The following is a 19,107-nucleotide window of genomic DNA, read 5'->3' as shown; positions in this document are numbered from 1 at the left end:
ATCTTTGTCCCTATGTGCAGTTGTAAACCGTAGTCTGGCATTTTTGTGGCGGTTTTGGAGCAGTGACTTCTTCCATGCTGAGCAACCTTTCAGGTTATGTCGATATAGGACTCATTTACTGTGGATATAGATACATTTGTAACTGTTTCCTCCAGCATCTTCACAGGGTTCTTTGCTTTTGTTCTGGGATTGATTTGCACTTTTCACACCAAAGTACATTCATCTCTAGGAGACAGAACATGCCTCCTTCCTGAGCGGTATGACAGCTGCGTGGTCCCATGGTATTTATACTTGCTTACTATTGTTTGTACAGATGAACGTGGTACCTTCAGGCATTTGGAAATTGCTCCCAAGGATGATCCAGACTTGTGGAGGTCTATAATTTTCTTTCTGAGGTCTTAGCTGATTTCTTTTGATTTTCCCATGATGTCAAGCTAAGAGGCACTGAGTTTGAAGGTAGGCCTTAAAATACATCCACAGGTACACCCCCAATTGACTCAAATGATGTCAATTAGCCTATCAGAAGCTTCTAAAGCCATGACATGATTTTCTGGAATTTTCCAAGCTGTTTAAAGGCACAGTCAACTTAGTGTATGTAAACTTCTGACCCACTGGAATTGTGATACAGTGAATTATAAGTGAAATAATCTGTCTGTAAACAATTGTTGGAAAAATTACTTATGTCATGCACACGGTAGATGTCCTAAACGATTTTCCAAAACTATAGTTTGCTAATTAATTAACTTCTTATGGCTGGGGGGCAGTATTGAGTAGCTTGGATGAATAAGGTGCCTAAAATAACCGGCCTGCTCCTCAGTCTCAGTTGCTAATATATGCATACTGTTAGTATTGGATAGAAAACACTCTAAAGTTTCTAAAACTGTTTGAATTATGTCTGTGAGTATAACAGAACTCATATGGCAGGCAAAATCCGGAGTTGAAATCAAAACAGGAAGTCAGAAATCTGAGCTTTGTATGTATTCACCAGAGTCCCCAATGAAATCCCCTTGAGATATTAATGATGCTGCACTGCCTAGGGGTTCCACTAGATGTCAACCATCAATATAAATTATAATGAGACTTCTATGGTGTTGTGGGAGTGAATGATAGCAGAATCAGTCAGGTGTCTGGCAATCAGCCATTTTCTGATCATGTTTATTCCTCATGGTAGTCACTTGCGTTCCATTGCTCACGAAGACAAGAAGGAGTACTCAGGTTGGAACTTTATTGAAGCTCTTTGTTAAAAACATCCTAATGATTGATTCTGTACTTAGTTTGAAATGTTTCTTCGACCGGTAATATAATTTTTTGAAGTTTTTGTCCGATATAACGCTGACCAGAATGAGCGTTTGGATATGTATACCAAACGCGCTAACAAAAGAAGGTATTTGGACATAAATAATGGACATTTTCGAACAAAACAAACATTTATTGTGGACCTGGGATTCCTGGAGTGCTTTCTGATGTAGATCATCAAAGGTAAGGGAATATTTATCATGTAATTTCTTGTTTATGTTGACGTCAACATGGCGGCTATTGTGACAAATATTTCTGAGCGCCGTCTCAGATTATTGCGTGGCTGGCTTATTCCGTAAAGTCTTTTTGAAATCAGACACAGCGGTTGCATTAAGGAGAGGTATATCTATAATTCCATGTGAATAACGTGTATTATCATCTACATTTATGATGACTATTTCTGTTGAATGATGTGGCATTGCAAAATCACCTAATGTTTTTGGAACTAGTGAATGTAACGCGCCAATATAAACTCAGATTTTTTTTATATAAATATGAACTTTATCAAACAAAACATACATGTATTGTGTAACATGAAGTCCTATGAGTGTCATCTGATGAAGATCATCAAAGGTTAGTGATTAATTTTATCTCTATTTTCTGCTTTTTGAAACTCCTCTCTTTGGCTGAAAAAAATGGCTGTGTTTTTCTGTGGCTATGTGGAGACCTAACATAATCGTTTGTGGTGCTTTTGCTGTAAAGCATATTTGAAATTGGACACTGTGGTGGGATTAACAAATGTTAATTACGAGAGTTTTGATGTTTTGAAAATGGCGCCCTACACTTTGACTGGCTGTTGTCAAATTGCTTCCGTTAACGGGATTGCAGCCATAAGAAGTTTAACAAGAAATTTGTGGAGTGATTGAAAAACAAGTTTCAATGACTCCAACCTAAGTGTATGTAATCTTCCGACTTCAACTGTATGTACTGTACATATAAGTAGGGGTAAAGTGACTAGGCAACAGGATAGATAATAGACTGTAGTAGCAGCGCATGTGGCATAGGAATCTAGTTCATAATAATGTCGAAAACTGAGAAAATGGAATGGCATCAAACATATGGAAACACACTATGCCGTCATGGATTCAAATCCTGCAGCGCACGCAAGGTCCACCTGCTCAAGCCAGCGCATATCCAGGCCCATCTGAAGTTTGCCAATGAGTATCTGGATGATCCAGAGGAGGAATGGGAGAAGGTCATGTGGCCTGATGAGACAAAAATAGAGCTTTTTGGTCTAAACTCCACTCGCCGTGTTTGGAGGAAGAAGAAGGATGAGTACAACCCCAAGAACACCATCCCAACCGTGAAGCATGGAGGTGGAAACATCATTCTTTGGGGATGCTTTTCTGCAAAGGGGACAGGACGACTGCACCGTATTGAGGGGAGGATGGATAGGGCCATATATCGCGAGATCTTGGCCAACAACCTCCTTCCCTCAGTAAGAGCATTGAAGATTGGTCGTGGCTCGGTCTTCCAGCATGACAATGACCCGAAACACACAGCCAGGGCAACTAAGGAGTGGCTCTGTAAGAAGCATCTCAAGGTCCTGGAGTGGCCTAGCCAGTCTCCAGACCTGAACCCAATAGAAAATCTTTGGAGGGAGCTGAAAGTCCATATTACCCAGTGACAGCCCCGAAACCTGAAGGATCTGGAGAAGGTCTGTATGGAGGAGTGGGCCAAAATCCCTGCTGTAGTGTGTGCAAACCTGGTCAAGAACTACAGGAAACGTATGATCTCTGTAATTGCAAACAAAGGTTTCTGTACCAAATATTATGTTCTGCTTTTCTGAGGTATCAAATACTTATGTCATGCAATAAAATGCAAATTAATTACTTAAAAATCATACAATGTGATTTTCTGGATTTTTGTTTTAGATTCTGTCTCTCACAGTTGAAGTGTACCAGACCTCTACATGCTTTGTAAGTAGGAAAACCTGCAAAATCGTCAGTGTATCAAATACTTGTTCTCCCCACTGTATGTCAGGATCAATTTCAAGATCATTATCTGTCGACTGCTCAGGATCTTCAGGTGCGTAACATGCATTTTTCTCTACTGTACTTAACCTAAAGGAGAAAGTACTCAGCTTGTATTTCACCGTCAGTTCAGGTTTGCACCTCGCACACTTCTTTTTGCCTCGCTTCCTCTCGCCATCCATCCTCTTGATCGCCCAGTCCTCCGACAAAGGTGTATTACCGTGTTCAAACTTCTTCTTTGTCTTCATGTGGTTTTCCGGCAGAGTAGACACTGTGTTGTGTATTGCTGCCTTTCGCAGGTCAGAGTGCAGATTGCACATTTTGGTCACAAACAAAAAAGGGAAAAGGGAATGGGAAAATCTTAAATTGCATCACCATCTAAACCTGCACATCTATACACTATCTCCCAAAACACACCACCCCATCTGACTACTGACCCTAAACAAAATAAATGTTTTATCATTGGAAGAAACATGATGGAATTTTGTCATTAAAATTGTATGCTTGTATTATTATATACCTGTGTAATTTCATCATTCAAGTCACAAGTGTGTCCCGAAGTCGATTGGTTTATTGGGTCCCCTCGCCACTTTTGAAGTCACCCTCGGAATTTTATCAGTAACACAGCAAATTGAGGGCTCTACAAATGAGTTAGTTGGTAGGGGCGAGGGCCTGGTTTGGGATTCACCGTACGACTTGAGGGTCGTTCAAGTGAAACTTCCAAGTCAGAACTCCACACTTCAGAGACAGCATGTGAACGCCACACTAAGCCTAAACATAAACCTCAGGTTGATATGAAATTACTGTTTAAAAAACGTAAAAACGTTATTTTAATGAAATTATGTGAATTAGCAGCTCGTTACCCTTTTCCTCTAGGTGATCCTTATCATAACCTATAATAGGCTACGTAGAGTTTTCCATCGAGTCAATCAGTGAGATAGAAAAGAGTTGCGTCCTCACCAATTAATTTCATCAATATTTATAAAAAGCACCTTTATGAAAATATTTTGTAAAAAAACAAGACGTTCATTGGTGAAATTCATTAGATTAGTTGAAATGGGCAGAATACTACTTACTCTTTCAGCAACACTGTTAACTATTTCAGAAAATAACAACTGCCAAGCATAATAGGAAAAATGCCAATACAGCAGCACCAGTGCGTGTATCGCATAGTAGCTATTTTCCAATGATCTCTGGCCTACCAAATGAAATGTAATTTTTGATGTGAATTGTTATTGACGCCCTCTCTCTGCTCAGCAGGAACTATCCTCAATGCTGCGTAGTTTTGTGGAAAATTCAAGCAATGGACAGTCAGATTTTTATAAGATTGATCACAGAATTGGGCTGGATGATCTCATTGGGTAATCAGAATGAAGACATACCCTATTGATTCATTACACAGATTAAATAACTGTTTACTGTGGTGTGTCACACTGTATTTTTTGGTATGTGGTGCTACATGATCTGGGAAACTGAAAGCTGCTGGTGCTATGAACAGCCTGAGATGCTGTTTGTGACAACTAAAGTGACAAGACTGGTTTGCATGTTTTTGTGGAAAAGCACCAAACAAAAAGTAGCCAACTTCTTTTAAGCAAAGAATGAAAAAGATACAAAAAATAATAACCTTTACAAAGCATTGTCCAACTTGATATACAAAACCTCTCCAAAAAGCATTGTGAATCACAATTATGCATTTAGAAAACAATAGTCTATAAGTGCTCTGAAGCAGGAAAAGTGGCCTGGTCCCTTGTCCCAGTCTTTCTCCTTCTCTCTGGCTGGGCTTTTCCATTCCAAGAAGCTAGTCTCAGGACCAGGGTACACTATCCATCTGTCCACATCAAGCTCCTTCAGGTCCTGTTCTGTAGGTGGCCAGTGAGTTACACACAGCCTGCCTCAAATAGATTGACCAGCTCCTTACAGTCTGGGTCAATGAGGTCCACTGGCTTCTCCCCGTTCTCGTTCTCTGCAAATGCACTGGCACCAAGAGAGAGCAGGTAGCTAAGGAGGGACAAAATACAGTGTTGTTCAGCACAAGTCACATTCAAACAAGGCGTCTTCATTGTCTATATTCACACTGGCTATGAAATGCTGCATGTCTGGTTCAATCAGGTCACCGAGGTCAGTATGGTTAGCAAATCCCTACCTGCCTTTTGTCAGAAGAGTTATTTCTCAAAGAGGCAGCAACGTTGCATGATAGATCAATTGAATGTTGTGTTTTGTGGTCTCCGTACTGTAGGGAAATATTTCTGTGGACGTTTTATGAGTTTGTGTTTCATTTGTACACCAACCTGGCGATTTCGGGGAAGCCATCACTGCAGGCCATGTGCAGCGGCGTCCAGCCGTCCTCATCTCTCTGGTGGACATCAGCTCCATATCTCACCAGCAGCTTCACGCAATCCAGGTTCCCTGTGAGTACGGCCTCATGGAGTGCTGCCATACCTGTACACAGAGCACCATACATGGGCACAGTCAGAAGAGGGCTCAGCTGCGCTGTACATACCCTTACACTGCTTTTCTGTCATTTCAACCCCTGCTTTTAACTTCAGAACTTTTCTGAACTTTCACTATGCATTTGTCAAACAATTATTTCGAGCCTTTATTCTTTTACTGGTTTAGAATATAAATAAATATTTGAGACCCTTTAACTTCTCAGTAGTTTTATATTTGTCAACACAATATCACTCTGAAAAATGAGCTGTTGTAGTTAGTGACTATATTTTCATGCAGACAGTTGTAGGTGCCATTGCCTGCTGTGGTAACTCCTGTCAATCTCTCAACACTTTTCCTCTGTCTTTATGTATTTGTAGATTCACTCACCAGATGGGAAGAGGGTATGCAGACGTACTTTCTTCGCTCTCATAAAGCGTCCAATCTGCTCCATCTCACCATGTCGGACAAGGTCCTGGAAGATAATGTCATTGGAGAAGTGTACAGCCCGGACTGGCTTGAGTGGTAGAGGTGCAGGAGTCTGCTGTGCAGGTATGTGTGCTGTGCGACGTGCAGCAGCACTGTAGCGTGTTCCTTTGCTGTAGGAAGGGGTGTAACTGGAACTGGTTTTGTGTGTAGGTGTGTAAAGTGATGGGGTGTAGCTTGTGGGGGTGTAGTGAGTTGAGCTGTACTTTGTTTGGGTATATGAAATGGGTGTGTATTTGGTGGGGGTGTAGTGCGTCGGTGTGTAATTGGTGGGGGTGTAGTGCGTAGGTGTGTAATTGCTGGGGGTGTAATGCGTAGGTGTGTAATTGCTGGGGGTGTAGTGTGTTGGTGTGTACGTCATTGGTGTGTACTGACTATATCGCGTGGTGTACGATGACACTGGTAGCTGGTAGCTATACTTCATCCCTGCGGTCAACACGGTTCTTCCTCCCCCTATGCGCTCAGCCCAGGAGGAGGGGTGGGAGAAATCCAAGAAAACTTTGCAATCCAGTCAGGGGAAACAAATTCCTTTGTCCTTTTCACGCTTATACTCCTTGACTTCTTTCTGATCCTTGAGTTTCCAACCAGAGTAGCACGGCTACTATCTCTGCAGAGTACCAAAACTTTCCCAAAGTCAATTCTCACTGGCCAAACTTCCTCTTTTTCCTCTGGATTTCTCCCTCGTGCCTCCTGTCTTGTTTCTCCAGTCCTTTTGTATGTCACTACAGTTTCCTCTGGCTTTGTTCAGGCTGGTGGTCTGATGGAGCAGGTGGGAGAGGGTCCCTATATACACTCTGGAGGGCTATTTTGGTGCCCGTCATCCCTCATATCGAGTGACTTTAGCTTGGAACGGAGTGGTCTCTGCCAGGCCAGGCTCCTCCCACTATGACCCCTGACACTGACACTGCCTCCACCCCTAACCCCATAGCACAAACACATTGGGGTCTTTATGGAGCTTGCCCAACATGCCTGATACCACATCACATCAAAATGTCCATGATCAACATCAGCAGAGGAACAAACTGTCATTAACAGTTGAGGGAAATGAAATGTTTACAGTTCAGTGTAGATGTGTTTTTATGGCCCCTGGGTTCAGGTCAGGCAGCCTTTTTTGGAATTTCACAAGCGACAGCACTGACACATGGTCATGGTGGTTAACAGTGTGAGAGTCACATGTCGAGTCACATGGCTTAAATGTGATTTTCAGAATTAGTTTGACATTTCGTTTTTGTTACTTTGGAAGGGTTCAAGAACTCTCACCTCAAAACAACAACCTGAATACTTGAACTATTTCAACAGAGGTAATGTACGAGAATTTAGGACACGTTATTTGACATTAAGAAAATAGCAGACAAACAAGGTCTTCAAAAGTTATTTTATTTGCCATGAAAGGATAACATACTTTTTGGTTGCTTGAACAACTACTGTATCTATTCTTATTGTGACAGGTCTTGAAACTTTGGAAGGATCAATATTTTGACCGTAGCATCTCTGCTATTAGAGCAAACAGTAACGCTATCACATGGTTGACATCTGATCTACACTCACTTGCCTGGACCCATTGGACTAATAGTATCTTGCCATACAGGACGTTCAGGAACTACTGGGCCAATAGTATCCAGCCATTCAGGGAGTTCAGTGCAGGAGCACAGTCTTGGCCAACAGTTGTGTCATAGGGACATAAATCTATGCTGCAAAATGTAACCCATTTCTCTAGATGGCATTAAAAGATCAGATGGTTTTGGTTTAAAAAAGAAGGCCCTTTACAGTGCAGTGATCTTTCAATCTGTGTGACCTTCAATCATATTGGAAAATCTGATTAGCTCAAATCCCAAAGCAATGTTTTGAAATGTAGTAAAGTTGGTACTGGGGTTACTCCATTTTCATGTCATATGATTTTGTGAGTTGGAAGTTGTGCGTGTGAACCGTGACAGCCGGGACATTGTGCCAGTGCCAGCTGTTCTCAGCAGACAGGCAGGAACTTCTAAGAGTAGCAGAGCTGGTTCAAGCTGGATTTCAAAGGCTTTGGACTTGGACATTTCACAGGAGCTGCTCTATGCTAGCTAACAGAAATAGCATGGCTACCATCCCACTGGTTTTCTCTTACCAAGGTCTCGCAGGGTAGACTTTACTGTGCCCTAAGGGGCAACCTTTATGGTTGACTAGAAACCACAACATAGGCCTCATCTTACTATCATACCTGTCTTGAGAAGCAGTACATTCTACCATAATGTACATCCTGTTATGTGTGTCCTGCATCTGTCATTAGGTACAATTCCACTATAAGGATCCACTGGCTCACTTACCGTCAAGATGTCAAGGCTTATGTTATATCTCATCATGGCAAATTGTATTACAATGAGGGAGGAGATATAAGCTTGTTGCAAAACCATCCTTCTTCTAGATCTACAATCTACAGTTGATTGTAATTAGGGGTATAATAGGCTTGTGTATTCAGTTACAAAGAAATGAAGTTACATACACCCATTAACTCCATCCATTACCTAACTGGAGGGGCCCTTTAAACTCATTATGATTATCCACATTGGGATTGGAACTGTATGGGTGACTTTACCTTCGGATTAGAACTGACCCCGGCCCTGAACATAAACCTTTTTTAGCCCTGCACTGTCTCCACCCAGCACAGCTGACCATTCTGCACCGAGGAGCTGGTGGAAAAGTCTTAGAGCTCATGTCTAGACAAATTTAAGTGAGAGTAATTTATAACCGCAGCTCGGGGAAGAGACTTTATGCACTGATTATCGAGTTCACCAGTCTCTCATAAAGAAGTGTGGTGAGAGGGTGGTGGAGTTCCATGAACTATGGTGCTACCCCTTCCCAAAGCCCCTACCCACCCAAGACTGAGATGGGCCTCATTTGGTGGGAGTTGTTTGTTTGTTGTCCTCTTGCATCACCCTTGGATACATGCCAAAAGGAGTGCTCACGTGATCTGTAGGGGTTGAATCACCCTCCATTCAGTGTGCTATACATAGATACAGGCCCACCTCCCGCATGCCTTATAGGGCACCTGCAGTATTGCATATGGTCAATTACCACCAAGCAGTTCCATGTTAAAAGCTTCCTGGTGTGTGAATCGCTGTAGTGTTTCAAGTTAGTAATCACTATAGCAGTAGCGTATGTGGTGAGTGGGTCTGTGCATGGTGATGAGTGTAAGTGTGTGGTGTCAGTCGTGAGTGTGGGTGCATGTGTGTGTGTGTGAGAGAAGAGTGTCAGTGTGTGCCTGTAGGCATGGGAGCCTTAGTGGGTAGACACACACACACACACACACACACACACACGCACGCACGCAATAACAGCAGCTAATGGGGATCCATAATAAATACCTGTGGATGAGCATAGAGTCCGTGCCGGTAGTACAGTGGTAGCTGTCTATTGAAAAGTCTTATGGCTTGGGGAAAGAACCTGTCTCTGAGCCTTTTGGTCCGAGACCCAATGCTTCGGTACCGCCTGCGGGACGGGAGCAGAGAGAAAAGTCCATGAGAAAAGAGAGAACAGTCCATGTTTTCCAATTGCAGCTGTGTCATGACTTTGGCAAAGCCTTTATGTATACAGTGCATTCGGAAAGTATTCAGACCCATTGACTTTTTCCACATTTTGTTACATTACTGCCTTATTCTATAATGGATAAAAAATATCTGTACCCACTGCAAAGTATTAGGATCCTTATAAGGACAGACCAAAGGATTAGGACACAGCCGAGGACAGACAGAGGCATCGTGATGTTAACAACCTGTCAAATAGGCTTATCATGTTGACTGGACAGCTATGGATTCCAAAACACTTTGATGTTGACTTTCATCAAGCTGGTGGCTGGATAGTTGGTGACTCACTCTCTAAGGTGAGATGAAACCATAGAAACCAGAACAGTGAAACAACCAATGTCAGCAAAGATTTCACAAGAATTCATAGAATATTGGCCTGTCCCCTGCTGCACTCCATTGTATGATTGACATACACATTATTTTCAGGATCATCCTTAGATATGAGCATACATACAGAGTGAACAAAACATTAGGAACACCTGCTCACTTACCAGGTGAGTCTAGGTGAAAGCTATGATCCCTTATTGATTTCACCTGTTAAATCCACTTCAATCAGTGTAGCTGAAAGGGAGGTGACCAGTTAAATAAGGATTTTTAAAACTTGAGACATTGTGTATGTATGCCATTCAAATGGTGAATGGGCAAGACAAAAGATTTAAGGTCATTTGAATGGGTATGGTAGTAGGTGCCAAGCACACCAGTTTGAGTGTGTCAAGAACTTCAACGCTTCTGGGTTTTTCATGTGCAACAGTTTCCTGTGTGTCAAGAATGGTCCACCACCCAAAGGACATCCAGTCAACTTGACACAACTGTGGGACGCATGGGAGTTAGCATGGGCCATCTTCCCCGTGGAACGCTTTCGACACCTTGTAGAGTCCATGCCCCGACGAATTTAGGCTGTTCTGAGGGAAAAAGGGTGTTCTAATGTTTTGTACACTCAGTGCATATTCTGAGTTTTGATTAATCTCCTAACAGATTTTGAGTAGGACTAGGGCATGGGGCTGTCTGCAAAATGCATACCTATTGCCAAGTTGGCAGACAGCATTCTTGTACTGATGATGGGGTGCCAGGTACCGCGTGCTTCCTGTGCATGGCGTGATGAGCCTCTTCTCAGAACAGCCTGGCCTGCTCCGGTCACATTGGTTGCAGCACTATGCTCTCATCAGGGGGGCCGAGACAGGGATCAGACTGACACACCTGGATTACTGGACAGTGAACACTGTGGGACTGGATCTCAGTCTGGATCCTCCAGGCCCAGTGGGAGATACACGCTCGGGCCGGCTGGATCCAGTTACGACACGTGTGGCTAGGCCAGAATAGGAAGCCTACATCTAAATCAGGAGCCAGTAATCCTCAGTCCTTGCACAGGGAGCCTCCACCATGCCAGCTGCAATCACCAGTAACAGTGGCAGAAGTGTGAGACTGAACTGACAGCAGACATGAGGTCATTTATAGCAGGGAAGTTTGCATGTTAGAAAAAGTGATGGGAAAGCGTGTCCATGACTTCTCGATTTTCCTCCAACAACTGGTTGAGCCACACATTTAGGGCCCTGAATATATCCCCCTAGAGTCGGTTGACGCATCGGTGCATCAATCTAAGTGACATTTAAACAAAATCCCCATAAAAATCAGTCAGTTTAAGCTAGAGATCAGTTTTGCTTTGGATGCATCTCAATCTACCGCATCTGCCGATGTCGCACTTCCCCATCTGAGGTGAAAGGTGGCAGAGCTAGATTGGTCTTCTCATGAAAACGTCTGTAGCATCCCAACGGATAATACAAACTACTATGACCACTCTATGGAAATATCTCACGAGACTCTCACGAATACTATGGTGGTCTCAGTTTTGTTCTACGACACCCACAAGTGTCGTCAGGGGACTCGTCTCAAGTCAGTACCGTCGATGTGCCAACTTCAGTTTTTAGCGTCTGATCCGTTTGGGCTACAACGTGTCACAGGACTAGTCTGAAGGCAACAGGTACAGGTTTAAAACATTAATGGAAGTATGGAGGTAGTTTTGTGCCTACTCAAAAAATATATACATATGTCTAAAAAATATATACAGTACCAGTTAAATGTTTAGACACACCTACTCATTCAAGGGTTTTTCTTAATTTTTAAAATATTTTCTACATTGTAGAACAATGAAACTATGAAATAACAGATACAAAATATATTTTATTCTTTTTTTTTACCCCTTTTTCATGGTATCCAATTGTTGTAGTAGCTACTATCTTGTCTCATTGCTACAACTCCCGTACGGGCTCGGGAGAGACGAAGGCTGAAAGTCATGCGTCCTCCGATACACAACCCAGCCAGCCGTACTGCTTCTTAACACAGCGCACATCCAACCCGGAAGCCAGCCGCACCAATGTGTCGGAGGCTACACCGTGCAACCTGGCAACCTTGGCAACCTTGGCTAGCGCGCACTGCGCCCGGCCCTCCACAGGAGTTGCTGGTGCGCGATGAGACAAGGAGATCCCTACCGACCAATCCCTCCCTAACCCGGACGACGCTAGGCCAATTGGCGTCGCCCCACGGACCTCCCGGTCGGTTACGACAGAGCCTGGGCGCGAACCCAGGGACTCTGATGGCACAGCTGGCGCTGCAGTACAGCGCCCTTAACCACTGCGCCGCTCTGGCTGCTCCATGCTGACCGGCGGCTCTGGCTGCTCCATGCTGACCGGCGGCTCTGGCTGCTCCATGCAGACTGGCGGCTCTGGCGGCTCCTTGCAGACTGGCAGCTCTGGCGGCTCCTTGCAGACTGGCAGCTCCTTGCAGACTGGCAGCTCCTTGCAGACTGGCAGCTCTGGCTGCTCCTTGCAGACTGGCAGCTCTGGCAGCGCTGAACAGGCGGGAGACTCCGGCCGCGCTGTAGAGGAGGACGGCTCGAACTGTGCTGGACAGGCGGGAGACTCCGGCAGCGCTGTAGAGGAGGAAGGCTCTGGCAGCGCTAGACAGGCGGGAGACTCCGGCAGCGCTGTAGAGGAGGAAGGCTCTGACAGCGCTGGACAGGCGGGAGACTCCGGCAGCGCTGTAGAGGAGGAAGGCTCTGACAGCGCTGGACAGGCGGGAGACTCCGGCAGCGCTGTAGAGGAAGGCTCTGACAGCGCTAGACAGGCGGGAGACTCCGGCAGCGCTGGAGAGGAGGAAGGCTCTGGCAGCGCTGGACAGGCGAAGCGCACTGAAGGCCTGGTGCGTGGTGCTGGCACTGGTAGTACTGGGCCGAGGACACGCACAGGAAGCCTGGTGCGGGGAGCTGCCACACACGCTGGTGTGTGGAGGTGGCACAGGATGGACCGGACCGTGAAGGCGTACTGGAGATCTTGAGAGCAGGGCTGGCACCAACTGCCCTGGCTGGATCTTCACCCTAGCCCGGCAGATGTGAGGAGCTGAGATGTAGCGTACCGGGCTAAGCATGCGTACTGGGGACACCGTGCGTGCCACCGCATAACACGGTGCCTGACCAGTACCACACCCGCCACGGTTAGCACTGCTATGCGCACTGTAGCGCTGAGCTGGCACAGGACGTGCAAGGCTAGGGAGGTGCACAGGAGGCCTGGTGCGTGAGGCTGGCACAATCATCACCAGCCGACTAACACGCACCTCAGGACGAGTATGGAGAGCTGACCCAGGTGCCATCAAATCCCCGACACGCTCCGTCGGACGAATTCCGTACCTCATGCACCAACACAGCAACTCCCTCATAACTCTCTCCTCCAATTTCCCCATTAACTCCTTCACAGTCTCAGCTTCGCTCACCTCCAACACCAGCTCTGGTTCTGGTTTCCTCCTTGGCTCCTTACGATAAACAGGGGGAGTTGGCTCAGGTCTGACTCCTGACTCTGCCACACTCTCCCTGTGCCCCCCCCAATAAATTTTTGGGGCTGACTCTCGGGCTTCCATCCGCGCCGCCGTGTTCTTCTCTCCAACTCCATTCTCCTATAACCCTCTTCGCACTGCTCCAGCAAATCCCAGGCGGGCTCTGGCACTCTTCCTGGGTCGACCGCCCACCTGTCTATTTCCTCCCAAGTCGTATAATCCAGACTTCGTTGCTCCTGCTGCCGCTGCCTGTCACCGCGCCGCTTGGTCCTTTTGTGGTGGGTGATTCTGTTACGGTTTTCTTTCTCCTCTTCCTCTGAAGAGGAGGTGTAGCAGGGATCGGACCAAAATGCAGAGTGGTTATTTGAATACATCTTTAATAAAGATGAAAACACGAACAGTACACAAAAACAATAAACGTGAAAAAACCTAAACAGCCTATCTGGTGCAAACAAACACAGAGACAGGAACAATCACCCACGAAACACTCAAAGAATATGGCTGCCTAAATATGGTTCCCAATCAGAGACAACGATAAACACCTGCCTGTGAGAACCACTTCAGGCAACCATAGACTTTCTAGACAACCCCACCATACCACAATCCCAATACCTACAAAAACCCCAAGACAAAACACACCACATAATTAACCCATGTCACACCCTGGCCTGACCAAAATAATAAAGAAAACACAAAATACTAAGACCAGGGCGTGACAGACGTATCACTGCAGAATGCTGTTGTAGCCATGATGGTTAACTCTGCCTCACAGATAGTGTCACCAGCAAAGCACCCCCACACCATCACACCTCCTCATCCATGCTTCACGGTGGGAACTACACATGCAGAGATCATGCGTCAACCGACTTTGCGTCTCACAAATACACGGAGGTTGTAACCAAAAATCTCAAACTTGGACTCATCAGACCAAAGGACAGATTTCCACCAGTCTAATGTCCATTGGTGTGTTTCTTGGCCCAAGCAAGTCTCTTCTTATTATTGGTGTCCTTTAATAGTGGTTTCTGTGCAGCACTTCGACCATGAGGGCCGGATTCACACAGTCTGCTCTGAATAGTTGATGTTGAGATGTGTCTGTTACTTGAACTCTGTGAAGCATTTATTTGGCCTGCAATTGGAGGTGCAGTTAACTCTAATGAACTTATCCTCTGCAGCAGATTTAACTCTGGGTCTTCCTTTCCTGTGGTGGTCCTCATGAGAGCCAGTTTCATCATAGCTCCTGATTTTTTTTGCTACTGAACTTGAAGAAACTTTCAAAGATTTTGACGTTTTCCGCATTGACTGACCTTCATGTCATAAAGTAATGATGGACTGTTGTTTCTCTTTGCTTATTTGAGCTGTTCTTGTCATAATATGGACTTAATAAGGCTATCTTATGTATACCACACTTACCTTCTCACAACACAACTGATTGGCTCAAATGCATTAAGAAGGAAAGAAATTCCACAAATTTTAACTTTTAACAAGGCACACCTGTTAATAGAAATGCATTCCAAATGACTACCTCATGAAGCTGGTTGAGAGAATGTCAATAGTGTGTTAAGCTGTCATCAAGACAAGGGGTGGCTACTTTGAAGAATCTGAAATATAAAATATATTTTGATTTGTTAAAAAAATGGTTACTTTATGATTCTAAATGTGTTATTTCATAGTTGTGATGTCTTCACTATTATTCTACAATGTAGAAAATAGAACAAATAAAGAAAAACCCTTCAATGAGTAGGTGTGTCCAAACTTTTGACTGGTACTGTATATACATATTTCCTGAGCTTTCTTATATCTCCTAGATATAGGACAGACACTTCAAAACCTTATTCCTTATGATTTATTTTTGGTTGTCTTTTTTGCCATTTATGAATGTGTTACTCAATGTGTGTCTGTGGGTGGTAGTAAAGGCCAAATAATTTGTTTATATTTCTTTTTCATACCTAAAGGGTTCCTAAAACTCTAAATCAAATACCTAAATGATCCATGGTATGACCATCTTAACACAATTCCATATGTCATCTTAAATTAAACAGCGCGATCATTACACAGGTGCACCTTGCATGCTGACTTCAGGAATGTCCACCAGAGCTGTTGTCAGAGAGTTGAATGTTAATTTCTCTACCATAAACTGCCTCCAACCGCAGACCACGTGTAACCACGCCAGCCCAGGACCTCCACATCCGGCTTCTTCACCTGTATCATCTGAGACCAGCCACCCGGACTGCCATTCATGCCATTCAGCCGTGCCATTCATCCGCCGCCATCACCTCAAGGTTTCATAATGATAATGCACGGCCCCATGTCGCAAAGATCTGTACACAATTCCTGGTAGCTGAAAATGTCCCAGTTCTTCCATGGCCTGCATAGTCACCAGATATGTCACCCATTGAGCATATTTGGGATGCTCTGGATTGACATGTAAGACGGCGTGTTCAATTTCCTTCCCGCCAATATCCAGCCATTGAAGAGAAGTGGGACTATTCCACAGGCCACAAACAACAGCATGATCAACTCTGTGCGAAGGAGACGTGCTGCATGAGGCAAATGGAGGTCACACCAGATAATGACTGGTTTTGTAATCCACACACCTACTTTTTTTTAAGGTATCTGTGGACCAACAGATGCATATCAGTATTCCCAGTCATAGATTAGGGCCTAATGAATTTATTTCAATTGACTGATTTACTTATATGAACTGTAACTCAGTAATATCTTTGAAATTGTTGCATGTTGCGTTTTACATGTTTGTTCAGTGTTGATGAAAAGCCGAAATCAGTATGAGATGCTGGCATTTTAAAGCATACTTCATTTTCGGAATATCACATACTCTCAAACGTTCTATTTTCAAATACTCAATTGGAATACAAGTACACATATTCAGACACGGCCATCCACTTTTCTGGTTTGAAGAGTTTACAGGATTGTAATAATCAAGGCCAAAGGTACCCTGGATATGTGACCCTTCTCACAGCCCATGGAAGTGGTGACCGACAGTTACACCTACATTTCTGTGCCTTCATTGTAGGCATCAACTATTGCAAAACATGGAGGCTACAAAGTTAGCTGTGCATCACATAATGTGGCACATTTCCATTGACTGCTTATCAGCGCTGCCCTCTATGTGTGTCTTTGAACATGCTGTGGCAGGCATCCACAAACGGTTGATCTGACAGCTTTCAGAGCCTCTAATCTGAGCCTTGCTCCTAGCACGGACGGCAGACCACCCCAAACTAAATCAGGCTATTTGCTCTGCAAATGGGAGCGTCCGGCGTCCACCACCTGGCCCGAGATGTATGGCATGGCCATCATGGTTCCCATGCCTCTGGACTCTAGAGTTGCTGAGCCCTCAAGGCACAAGGGCATAGTTTCCATGGGAATTGGTCAATATTTTCTTACAGAGAGAAGACCAAAATAGTGTTGCCCGGAAAAGTATCAATGATAAATTAATTTATTTGACTTTCAGTGTTGCCTTTGCTTATTTTAAGTTGACATAAAAGAGACAGGAAAGTTACGGCATGTTTAACAGCACAGTACTTTGGCTTGGATGCACTTCAATTGTGAACATTTTGCCTGAAAACTATTATAGGTAGACTTATCATATGATGTGCTCAGACCCAGAGAAAGTAAGACACACATCTCCAAGAACACAAACAGTAGGCCTGTTGCTGCACCCATCACACAAGGAGGGCACCATGGAAATTCCAAGGCTATATTTAGTTGGGGCTCAGTTTTAAATAACATCCTTTCTGTGTAAACGCACCAATCAATTTAAAAGTCAAGGCTCCAAAGATTGTTGGAGAGTATTCCTTGATGTAATTTAAGCTGAAAGAAAGAGTTAGAATTGTGACTATTTGTGGTCACAATTCAGGGCTGAAATATATCACCTTGACTTTCAAGGAGGTTCACTGGTACTCTGAAGTGTATGCCTATACCATAGTCTGAACAATGGTTTAGAGCAGGCTATTAGACATGAGCCTATGCTTGATACATGGATATATAGTTCATGCTAATTATGATCACATAGATTAATGCAGATGTTTCTGACCACGACTCCATTTTGTTGCTCACAGCCTATAGACAGAAACTAAAACAGGAAACGCCCATGCTCAGGTCTGTTCAACGCTGGTCCGACCAATCTGATTCCACGCTTCAAAATTGCTTTAATCACGTGGACTGGGATATGTTCCGCATAGCGTCAGAAAACAACATTGATGAATACGCTGATTCGGTGAGCGAATTTATTAGCAAGTACATTGGTGATGTTGTACCCACAGCAACTATTAAAACCTTCCCCAACCAGAAACCGTGGATTGATGGCAGCATTCGTGCAAAACAAAGCGCGAACCACTGCTTTTAATCAGGGCAAGGCGACCGGTAATATGACCAAATACAAACAGTGTAGCTATTCCCTCCGCAAGGCAATCAAACAAGCTAAGCAAATCAAATGTATTTATATAGCCCTTCTTACATCAACTGATATATCAAAGTGCTGTACAGAAACACAGCCTAAAACCCCAAACAGCAAGCAATGCAGGTGAGGAAGCACGGTGGCTAGGAACAACTCCCTAGAAAGGCCAAAACCTAAGAAGAAACCTAGAGAGGAACCAGGCTATGTGGGGTGGCCAGTCCTCTTCTGGCTGTGCCGGGTGGAGATTATAACAGAACATGGCCAAGATGTTCAAATGTTCATAAATGACCAGCATGGTCATGGTCAAATATTAATAATCACAGTAGTTGTCGAGGGTGCAGCACCTCAGGAGTAAATTTGGCTTTTCATAGCCAATCAATAAGAGTATCTCTACCACTCCTGCTGTCTCTAGAGAGCTGAAAACAGCAGGTCTGGGACAGGTAGCACGTCCGGTGAACAGGTCAGGATTCCATAGTACCCTCCAAACTCGTCATTAAGCTCGAGACAGACCCCGCTCTGTGCAACTGGGTCCTGGACTTCCTGACGGGCCGCCCCCAGGTGGTGATCCTCAACACTGGGGCCCCACAAGGGTGTGTTCTCAGCTCTCTCCTGTACTCCCTGTTCACCCATGACTGCGTGGCCATGCACGCCTCCAACTCAATCATCAAGTGTGCAGACGACACTACAGTGGTAGGCTTGATTACCAACAACGACGAGACGGCCTACAGGGAGGAGGTTAGGGCCCTCGGAGTGTGTGTCAGGAAAATAACCTCACACTCAACGTCAACAAAACAAAGGAGATGATCGTGGACTTCAGGAAACAGCAGAGGGTGCACCCCCCCCCCCCATCCACATCGACGGGACAGTAGTGGAGAGGGTAGTAAGTTTTAAGTTCCTTGGCGTACACATCACAGACAAACTGAATTGGTCCACCCACACAGACAGCATCGTGAAGAAGGCGCAGCAGCGCCTCTTCAACCTCAGGAGGCTGAAGAAATTTGGCTTGTCACCAAAAGCACTCACAAACTTCTACAGATGCACAATCGAGAGCATCCTGTCGGGCTGTGTCACCGCCTGGTACGGCAACTGCTCCGCCAACAACCGTAAGGCTTTCCAGAGGGTAGTG

At 44.7% G+C, this 19,107-nt stretch overlaps 1 protein-coding gene across 1 annotated transcript; it reads right to left on the bottom strand.

Moving 5' to 3' along the window:
* Window positions 1-4,659: 4,659 nt before the first annotated feature.
* On the bottom strand, window positions 4,660-6,958 carry LOC110486563 (protein phosphatase 1 regulatory subunit 27). Its single transcript, XM_021558262.2, has 3 exons — window positions 6,087-6,958; window positions 5,558-5,708; window positions 4,660-5,267 (listed from the first exon to the last, which is right to left on the bottom strand). Exons 1-3 carry the CDS (start codon window positions 6,604-6,606, stop codon window positions 5,147-5,149), a joined length of 792 nt encoding a protein of 263 aa, XP_021413937.1. The 5' UTR covers window positions 6,607-6,958; the 3' UTR covers window positions 4,660-5,146.
* Between the last annotated feature and the right edge of the window lie 12,149 nt (window positions 6,959-19,107).

This window comes from Oncorhynchus mykiss, chromosome 13 (assembly GCF_013265735.2).
Source record: "Oncorhynchus mykiss isolate Arlee chromosome 13, USDA_OmykA_1.1, whole genome shotgun sequence".
Taxonomy (NCBI): Eukaryota; Metazoa; Chordata; class Actinopteri; order Salmoniformes; family Salmonidae; genus Oncorhynchus; species Oncorhynchus mykiss.
Note: the sequence above shows the minus strand (reverse complement) of the source record. Positions and strands in the feature narration are given on the sequence as shown.

Excerpts from the sequence above, each read along its gene's own strand:
- LOC110486563 (XM_021558262.2), bottom strand. The coding sequence starts at position 6,606 with ATGAAGTATAGCTACCAGCTACCAGTGTCATCGTACACCACGCGATAT. Across the intron at positions 5,709-6,086 it reads GCATACCCTCTTCCCATCTG|GTATGGCAGCACTCCATGAG; the intron begins GTGAGTGAATCT and ends CTCTGTGTACAG. Across the intron at positions 5,268-5,557 it reads GGCTTCCCCGAAATCGCCAG|CTACCTGCTCTCTCTTGGTG; the intron begins GTTGGTGTACAA and ends GTCCCTCCTTAG.